The sequence below is a fragment of the Asparagus officinalis genome, chromosome 2 (genome assembly GCF_001876935.1).
Source record: "Asparagus officinalis chromosome 2, Aspof.V1, whole genome shotgun sequence".
NCBI lineage: Eukaryota > Viridiplantae > Streptophyta > Magnoliopsida > Asparagales > Asparagaceae > Asparagus > Asparagus officinalis.
Window position 1 is genome coordinate 69000002 of NC_033795.1, and position 10505 is coordinate 69010506.

The 10505-nt window shown below is 44.2% G+C and overlaps 1 protein-coding gene across 1 annotated transcript in view; it reads right to left on the bottom strand.

Moving 5' to 3' along the window:
* The window catches only part of LOC109831278 (cation/H(+) antiporter 15), a 4664-nt gene continuing 1304 nt past the window's right edge, over positions 7146 to 10505 (bottom strand). Inside the window, exons 2-4 of the mRNA XM_020398610.1 lie at positions 9718 to 10505; positions 7912 to 8442; positions 7146 to 7319 (exon numbers count right to left, since the gene is read on the bottom strand). The exon at positions 9718 to 10505 is cut by the window's right edge and continues 238 nt beyond it. Coding sequence (XP_020254199.1) covers positions 7146 to 7319; positions 7912 to 8442; positions 9718 to 10505 — 1493 coding nt within the window. The remainder of the gene's footprint in view (positions 7320 to 7911; positions 8443 to 9717) is intronic.

A 10505-nucleotide genomic window follows, 5' to 3' on the forward strand; every position in this document is an offset into this window, starting at 1 on the left:
CGGAAAAATCGGCAAAACCCAAACACCAAAGGGGACTCGGCCAAAACCGAGCCACCTCTGGGTGGCTCGGTGGCCGAGCCACCTATAGGTGGCTCGGTGGCCGCCGAGCCACCTAGGTGGCCGGCCACACTGTGCCCAAGGCACAGTGAGGGTAGCCTATAAATAGGCCACCCCCTTGTTCATTTGAGAGGGTTGGAAATTTTGGAGAGGCGAAGCCCTGCTGGATTGGAGACTCAGAACTTAACAAGATTCAAGCTTTGGGACTTCGAGGACTTGCACATCCAGATCTGGTGCTCGACGATCATCAACGCCAAATAAGGCAGGAGTTCGAGAGGACCGGATCTCAGATCTACGCATACGTACTCCGGATCTAAGCTTGGTCTTAGATCCCGAGACTTGGACGATTGTTTCCTTGGTGAAACAATCCTCCCCGGCTATTATTTCCTTGGTGAAATAATACCCGTTGTACTGCGTAGATCCGACCGGATCTAGATCGCGCGGTGGTCCACGGCAAACAACCCCGGCGCAGGCAAAGAACCCACAAAGCGAGCGACCGCAAAACAGGCTCGCGATTCGTTCGACACAAACAAGGAAACAAAGTTGTAATTTTCATTTCTTTTCAATTTGATTTTCGTTGTAACCGGATCTTATAAAAAGACCGGATCTTTGTAATCGATAAACTATTACAAGAGTGTACAATGGAATCATTAATGAAGAAAGCAACGGTTTTCCACGCGAACAGCAGTGTCCATCAGCTTTGGATCGGTGCCCACAACATGGTTCAAACCAGAGCGCATCACCAAAGTAGGAATGAAGACAGTGAACGATGACCCACATGGACAGCGCCAAAAAGGACTTGTGCCACACACAGCCCCAAACGGCGAAATCCTCTGGGTTCATCCCGATCTCATTGAAGATGAACAGTGGGCGACTTCCTTGAGAAGAAAGGGTAAATGCAAGTCCTGCAATGCTACATCCGCAATCTTCGAGGAGGATGGCGATGAAGCTCCTACTTTCCCGCTCTCCGAAGAAGAACAAGAAGTCTTCGCCACTAGAAGCGGAAATGAGTATCACAACAATTATCCACCACCTAGTGAGCAGGGGGGCTTTTATAGGTGAACCAGCCTTGAACCAAACCGGACCAGGTTGGACCAGACCAGACCAGTCCAAATCAGTTTAAAAGAGGCTGAACCAGGCCAAACCAGGCTGAACCAGACCAAACCAGACTGAACCAGACCAGACCAAGATAAACCAGTCTGAACCAGTCTTGAACCAGTCCTGAACCAGCCTTGAACCAGGTTGAACCAGTCTTGAACCAAGTTAAACCAGGTTGAACCAGATTTGAACCAGAATTCAAATTGAAGCTGAACCGAGCATCGAAACAACTTCAAATCGACCGAGGGTTCAGTCCTTTGTTTATTCTTTCCTCTCCCACACATTCGGAAGAGTCGGAAGATTTTTTGAGCCTAGGCAAACCAGAAATCTTGTGCATCTCATGGAGAGCCAAGCCCAACTCTCCGTGCCTAGTCAGAAAAGTGTTCGAATCCGGGTTATAGAGCTCGCACAAAGCAAAGAAATGCTTAGCGCTGACGGGTAAGCCATACATGGTGGAACGAATAGCTGCATATAGACCACAAGCGTGCAACTCCTCGCTCCATCGGCTTATGACGTATTTCATCATGCGAGTCCACCAGCGCTTGTCTAAAGAATGGACCCAGCCATAAAATCTATGACGCGTCGCAGGCATCTCCCGTCCTAAGTCAGCGAGGCGATTCCTCAAAGTAGAGGCAGAGGCAAGAAACTCGTTACGTGGCGGTGCATCTAGTCCCAGTACTCCAGGACGCAATCCAATGATGTGATTCCTGCTCGAACCAGGAGCTGCCTGATGAGTGATATAGCTACAGTGAACGCTCTCATGCTCCTCCGTCAAGCGCCACGACATCTCCCGTTTAGCAGCCTGACGCCTAAGCTCAGTCAACGAGCGGTGTCGAGGAATCTTCGGCAAATATATGAAACCACCGCTATTCTTATGAAGCCACTGCTCGGCATTAATGAACACTGCATCAGGATCTCTGACAGAATCGCCAAATAAGAAGTCAGTCTTCCTGAGAGACTGAATAGAACTGGCATCCTTCACGAAAGGCGCATCTGTGATCAACTGTCGAAGAGCTCGATGTCCACCTTCCTTCACCACTTGGGCAACCTCTGTCGACGTGCCCGGAACAAACTGAGAAGTAAGTGGAATGGGTGAAAAATCATCGGACGTCGAATAATACTCGTCACGACGTCCGTTCACCGCATGAGATGAAAATGCTCCGGAAGGATACTCCACTGAAAACAAGCAATTAAACGTTTGTTAATTCCAGTTATAAAAGGAAATTGAACTCATCCTACAAATGGGTAAGATAGAGTCATTGCCTTATAAAGGGTGAGACGATTTGGCCACATTGTGCATTCATAAGATAGAGTATATCGACAATATATCCCTCTGCCTTATAAGGCACAATGCAGCGTCAAAACGCCCCCTTTATTTTGAGATATGGTTTTGACCAAGCAAAACCTATCTTTAAAGCGTCGATCCTCACCAAGGAGAATCAAGGCTCTTCCCGATTGCCTCACCAAGGAGAACAACGTGGGGAAAAAGGACTAATTTGCAAATTTTCAGGAAGAAGAGGACTAATTTGTAAATTTCTAAATATGCCAAAAATAGCTCACCAGCATACGAGGGAAGCACGCCATCAGCCGATGCAGCAGGGGAGCGACCTCTCAGGACACGCGACATAATGATCTACAAAATAAATTAGGGGATCAGATCAAAAAAAAAATTTCCCTTTTTATTGCAATTCTACCCCCCTGAAAGACGAGCTCGAGGCGCCAAATCATAGTCCTAACCCTCACATGCAATCCCACAAGTTCATAAATTGAATTAAGTATGAAATATACTAAAATTGTGGAGGATTTACCTGAGGAAAAGCTCGTGGATCCAATAAAAAATCAGATCTTGAAAGAGGCTCGAACCACGTGCTCGAGGGGCCTGAGAGAAATTTTTATATGAAGATTTCTAAAGGATTTCTCAGTCTAAGATCCAAAGGAAGACTAAATCTAAGACAATTGTGAATATTTGAGGGAGAAAGGATGCTCGAGGGAAAAAGAAAATCCAAAAAGAGGGACAAAGGGGGGTCGGCCCTAGAGAGGAGGAAAAGGGGGATTTTTCTGGAGCCGAAACTCTGCCGAATTGAGAACTAACTCTCGGACTTACAACTCAGAAGACTCGGACTTCCAGATCTGATTCTTGGCGATCGTCCTTGCTATATTAGGCAGGATTTCGAGAGATCAGATATGAGATCTACGCGGTATTCCCTCCGGATCAAAGCTTGGTCTTTGATCCCGAGAAGAGTCTTGATTTCGCTTGGTCGATTTCGATAACTTGGGCTATTATTTCCTTGGCGAAATAATCCCCACGGCCGTTATTTCCTTCGTGAGATAACGCCCGCCATACCGTGTAGATCCGACCGGATCTAGATCGCACGGTGGTCCACGGATAAACCCCGGCGCAGGCGAAGAACCCACGGAAGCGAGTGACCGCAAAACAGGAGCTCGTGATTTGTTCGACAAAGGAAAGTTGTAATTTTTATTTCTTTTTTGATCTCGTTGTAACCGGATCTTATAAAAAGACCGGATCTTTGTAACCGATAAACTGTTAACAATGGAATCAATGGAATCAGCAAAGAAAACGATTTTTCCCGCGAACAATCTGGCGACCACAGTGGGTTTGACCAAGCAGGAGTTTGAGATGACCCTAACTGTAGGAAGGTTTGATCACTCGATTTGAAAGTGGACATCTCGTTCATTGGAGGAATCGAGAGGGGATTTTGATTGTGGTTCTAACTGAAGGAAGGTTTGACCGAACGGACAGGGAGTGGAATACAAGTAGCAATAGAAATACTGGTTTGTACTGGCCACTCGATGAAGGGTTTTGACGTCAAGTAATCAGGACTTAACACGTCGAGCTTTGGAAACTTTCCTTTGTCGAACAAATCACAAGCTCCTGTTTTGCGGTCACTCTAGATAAAGAAGTCTTCGCCACTAGAAGACCAAAGTAAACGGACGTCGTGACGAGTAATTGTAAATCACTCGTGTTTGGATAATTGATAACACAATCCGGCGGTCACTCTAGATAAAGAAGCCAAAGTCGAGCCACCTATAGCCGGCCAGATCTGTGCCCGGGCACAGTTCTGAGTGCCTATAAATAGAGGGGCATGGCTCATTTGTGAAAGGTTGGAAATTTTGACGGTGAAGCTCTGCTGAATTGAGATCTGAGCCTTGGAGATTTGAAGCTTCGAAGACTTGCTCTTTCAAATCCGGTGCTCGGCGATCGTCCACGTCAGAAAAGGCAGGAGTTCGAGAGGGATCGGATCTGAGATCCATACGGTATTACCCCGGATCAAAGCTTGGCCTTTGATCCCGAGAGGGCGATTATTTCCTTGGTGAATTAATCCCCCCGGCTATTATTTCCTTTGCGAGATAATACCCGTTATACCATTTAGATCTAACCGGATCTAGATCACGCGGTGGTCCACGGATAAACCCCGGCGCAGGCGAAGAACCCACGGAAGCGAGTGACCACAAAACAGGAGCTCGTGATTTGTTCGACAAATAAGGAAAGAGTTGTAATTTTCTTTTTCTTTTGATCTCGTTGTAACCGGATCTTATAAAAAGACCGGATTTTTGTAATCGATAAACTATTACAAGAGTGTGCAATGGAATCAATGAAAGATACAATTTTCCCCGCGAACAGGGGTAGGTGGAGAGAAGAAAAGAAAAGGAAAAATAAATAAATAATAATATTTATAATTTTATATTATTTAAAAAATGAGTTTCAAATCTATGTTCTCAGAAAGTAATAAAAATTCACCCACAAGACCGTCTCAACATTCTACGATCAATGGTATAATCCCCATATTTATCTGATTAACATAAAAATTATTAAAAATACAAATACGACAGATGCAAACGGACTTAATATCATCTTAAAATAGTATTTCAGTCTCCGTTGTCAAAACGTAACGAAACTTTAATCACAACACGGTCTTGACATTTTAAAATCAATGGCACAAATTTTGTGCCCATCTGATTAATAAAAAATTACTAAAAATAAAATAGTATCAGTTTTCAGTAGACTCGCGATACCGAGGCTGGAACTGCGAATCGATCTCAAATCGATTCCAATCTAATCCATTCATCCCAGAATGATCACAAATTATAATAAAACTCATTTATTATCATTTATAATAATATTTTCAAAATTTTTAGGGTTTTACAAATATGCTTTCTCATTCTAATGGGATGATAGGTCCACAAAGTTGTTCAAATCATAACAAAACTCCTGTCATGTTAACACTACACCTCTGACAATCAACTTATCAATCCTTATTAATAGAATGATTGGTCCTCAAAATTGATTAAATCGCAATCTTCCCCCTTGCGTTTTTGACTCAGGAACAGTTTTCAAAACTATCATGTCATGGTATGGGCACAGTTAAGGATCTGTTAAGGGATACCTTACCCCCTGATTGACCTATATATAGGACTGGATCTCCAGTAAGAAAAGAGGGCAAAAAAACGGAGGAGAAAAGGGGGCCAAAAATAAGAGAAAAAGAGAGAAGAAAGAGAAGAAGAGGGGCTTCTTGGAGAAGCTTCTTGGGGCATTCTTGGAGCTCTTGGCTTGCTCTTCAAATCCATTTCGGTCAGTTCTCTTAGAGGTTCATCTCCTCTCTAAAATCAACCATTCTTGGAGATTCAAACTCGGCTAGAGTTCTCAACTCTCTTACAGAGAGTTTCTAACTTGTTCAAACAAGTTTTCTTCAAACTTGACTAGAGTTTTTAACTCTCTTACAGAGAGTTTCTTACTTGTTTAAACAAGTTCCCCCAAACTTGGGTAGAGTTCCGAACTTGTCCTGCAAGTTCTTAACACTCTTACAGAGAGTTCTCAAAACTCGGCCAGAGTTATAAACTTGTCTTACAAGTTCTCTCAAGGCGTCAAGTCAAGGAGAGAAGACCAACGCCCCCACGAAGTTAAAGTGTTCGCATCGTCAACGGGATACAAGATTCAAACTCTCATCCCCACAAAGAAGGAACCCAGGTTTAAACAAAGAGAGGGTTTCATTCTTTCCTCTTTTGTAAATTGGGGAACCGATAAAGAGAATTATAGTTTCTTTTTCTAAGTTAGTTAGAGAGAAGTTATTGAGAGGATTGTAATCATTCTTTTTCGAAGTCATTTAGAGGGAATAATACATATTCAATTCTCAAGTTTCTCGCAATCTCCCGCGCGTACATATATAGACGGTGTATTTGATACTTTGAGTTTATAAATAAGTGGGAGTTATACTTTGGGTGTGGATCATAATGAAAGTAGGTGGGTTTAAATAAAAGTTGGAGTAAAATTCTGAGGTAAAAGGCAAGAACCCCTAAAATGTCTACTATCTGAGTTTTGGTGTAGAACTCTATCCATTAATAACCCCACATCCATTTATACATGGAAAATCTTCGCCTAATTCCTCCAATAATATGCTTTCTCATTCTATCCAATTCTAAAAGCGCTAGCACCAACAGCTCCCCTCCCTCTCTGCTCCCCGCTATTCCCCAAATTCGGCCTCCTCGGACTCTCCGGCATCCGTGCGATATACTCTTGCAGCCAATCGCATCATCTGGACATGCTGTCGCCGCAAAAGTCTGCACGATGCAGCAAATCGCCGATTGCCGAGCTCCGGGAACACTTCCACTCGTACCCGCGCCTCGAGCGCGCCACCGCCCCCTCCCCTGCCGCTCCCCCAGATTATACAAATCATATAATTACCTAATCCTCGTCTAATAACTGGCCACAGATGTCCCTCACTACTTACCACTACTTTCTCCATGTACACAACTGACTCATTACTCAAATCTTGAGGCGCTGAATTCGCTAAGTGTTCGTCCACCAGCTCTCGTTCTCTGTCTCGCTGGTGGTGACGGTCGAGACGCGGTCATGCGGCGAGCTGGAGGAGGGGTTGGCAGGCTGGCTGGGTGAGAGAGAAGACGAACGCGCAAGACCAATATCCTGGTGATCCAGTGCATGCGCCAGGCATAGCGAGGGCCTGCGTCGGTCATCAGGGCCTGCCGAAGAAGAGAACGGCCCACGTGGTGGGGAGGTTGGCTGTGAGGCGGAGAGCAGCGTTGAGGGCAGTGGCGGCTGGCGCGAGGCCACGGTCCACGAGGATGCCCACGGAGCGGGGCGTGGTGGCGACGTGCTCGTTTACGGTGCTCATTGCCGGGTTGGTCGCCTGCAAATGAAAGAAGATGGATGGTAGATTTCACGCCTTTGTTGAACATTGATATCATTGTTTATTTATGATTTCATTTTTTTCTCAGCTGTGTCCGAGCAAATTGAAAGTATTAATCAATTATAGGGAAACAAATTGCAGTTGGTCATAATTTCTCTGCCATGAACTAACCACACTAGGAATTTTGATTACACTCATATATATTTCATTGAATTCCCTTATCCATGTTTAATTAATCCTACAAACTGCGATCATATCATCCGATATATGTTATTTTTATTATGATTATCAGCTGCAATTTAGAAATTGATATATTTTATTGTTACTTACTTCAAGATAATCATGACCTTCTAATAAATTGGCTTGGATTGAGTAATCAGAGTACTAATCAAGGTATCCATATTAACACCAAAACGTCACCTAACACGTTGAACCAAATGGTATGCTTTTCCTCTAAATTTTGGCTGAAAATCTTAACCCTTAAAAGATTAGGTAAAATCCCCTAATTCAGAATACTGATACTTAAGAAATCATTATATATAATAGTTGTCTTGTCAAGATGTGGCTCGGTAATAATATGGTCAGAATTCACCTCCATAACTCCATCGACAGTCTGATGCTTGTGGAACGGCAACAGAATAAACGAAACATGCTTTTCCGCAGCAAGCCCGCATATATCCTCGTGCATTGTCGAGTACGGGGACACAGCCGTCAAAGGCTGCACCGACACCCCACCCGCCCGCTGCTCAAAGTTCTCAAACGCCACGAATATGTTATCCGACAGCGAAACCCCAGCCTTCGACGAGCTGGCCGTGTGCGACACCAGCATTGTAGACGCACGGCCAGTGAGCTCGATGAGATGCAAGGCGTAGACGAAGATAGGTGATCGTTTGGTTGGGTTGGAGATCTCAAGGAGGCTGATTGTGGCAGGGACATTGCGGGGAGTGTGGATGCAGGCTAGCATTCGGAGCTCGGCATCAGGTTTTGAGCGCTGGAGATTTCGACGCTTGTAACTAATGGGGAGGCGTGTGGGTTTGTGGACAGTGGTCACGACTGGGGTGACGGTTGCGGTCATGAGGACAGACATTATTACCATCACTGCGAAGGACTGGTCGTTGAGCACCTGCGGCAGGGTGATCTCATCAGTTGAATCCAGATTTTACATTATCATCAGTTGAATCCAGATTCTACATGATGATAATGGTTCGTAAGTTGTGACGCTTTGTAAGTAACATCCCTCTTCTTTATAAATTAGAGCTCGCTAAGTGCTAACATCTAAGTATTCATGAGTTAAAAAGAAAAAAAATGAATGATGGGAGTTATGTTCAATTGACCTTAGCAAAAATTATTCAATCACATAATTTCTTTTGCAGTTGTACATTTTCAGTTTTACATAGCAACGTATCCATTGACGTATTAGTATCGACACAATATGACTCTATATAAATAGTCTCACGTGTAACAACTTGAGGAGCATCCTAGAACAACAATTTCCGCCTTTGTAGATACTTATCAACACAACTGTTAACTAACGGTAAAAGTCCCCAGAGGTTAGCCGGCGCTTGAATTTACTGAGAGTCTCAAGTTTCTTTCTTAGTGGTTGCATTGAGATTTCCCACGCTTTAATTTTTTCATGTGATTGTCGGTTTCCTACGAGCTTTGCGACCATTTATATAGAGTGAAAAACCAGTTTAGAATTAAAGGCACATTTAATAGAAACGTTATAAAAATACGGTTTTTCTATAGAGTGCCCATGGGCACTCTATAAGAGAGGAGAGAGATAGAGAGAAATGAATGAGAAGAGGATCCCAATGCAAATCAGGGGACCCCCCTCTTCATTCATTTCTCTCTATCTCTCTCCTCTTTTATAGAGTGCCCATGGGCATTCTATAGAAAAACCGATAAAAATATTTTCATGATAACCATACTATAACTATAAGCCATTAGATCAGGATTTATTTCCTAGATTAATGATCATTAACCATGAATTATAGTCATATTAAAAAACCAACCAAATAAATAAAATTAGTAAAATAAGGAGGAATATAAAAATATATAAATTAAAATAATGAAAAAGAAACTTTTTCCTAATAAAGTTTTTTAACATCAAGTACATTAGAGAGGGAGAGAAAAGGGTGTCCTGTGGCGGATACGACCTAGCTTTATAAAAGAAAGAAAAATTCTTCAATGACCCAAAATATGAGACTAATAGAAGAGACAAATGAAGTGTCTCCTTCCTATTGGATAATGAGTTGGTTATCATTAATGATGGTCAACTCATTATTTAATAGGAGGAAGACACCTCACTTGTCCCCTCTATTGGTCCCATATTTTGGGTCCCTGTAGCAAAGCTCAACAAATGCTTGTAATTATATGAATTCAAACATCAAATTCAAACCTGTTTGTCTCTCCCAATGTTGAGAATAATGATCTCCACAAGCCCTCTCGTGCTCAGCAAAAACCCAAGCGACAACCCCTCCCTGAACGGCATATTATAATACATGGATATCGCCACAGTCCCCGCAATCTTCCCCAGTGTCGCCAACGCAAACACAACTACCAACAACCCAACCGTTGCGGGATCCCTAATGGTCGACACATCCGTCTTCAACCCACTTATCACAAAGAACAACGGAAGCAACATTCCATTCGCAAAATCCTCCAGCTTATCCACCAAAGCCAAAGCCTCCCCCAACGAGCCATTCGGTATCACCAACCCGAACACAAACGCCCCGAACACTGCGTGAATCCCGATCGCGTCCGTCGTGAATCCAGCCAGCATAACACCAGTGAGGATGAGACACACGTAGAAATCGCTCACCCCTTCGCCTTCCGGCATCCGATGGATCATCCACCAAAAGGTGGGTCGGACAGCATAGAAGCAGAGAAGAGTGAAGGCGGCGCCGGAGAGGAGAACCCACAGCGAAGAGAGGGCGTCGTCGTGGTTGTCAGCGAGGGTGATGGCGAGGGCGAGGAGGATCCACGCGCACATGTCGTTGATGATTGCGGAGGACATGGAAATGCGGCCGAGCTCGGAATTGAGGAGCTTGAGCTCGGCCAGGATGCGAGCTAGGACAGGGAAGGCAGTGACGGAAAGAGCGATGCCGAGGAGGAGGAGGAAGGGGCCCTCACGGACGTTCTCATGGGAGATGTGGTGGCGGAAGAGGAATGTGGCAGCGATGCTGA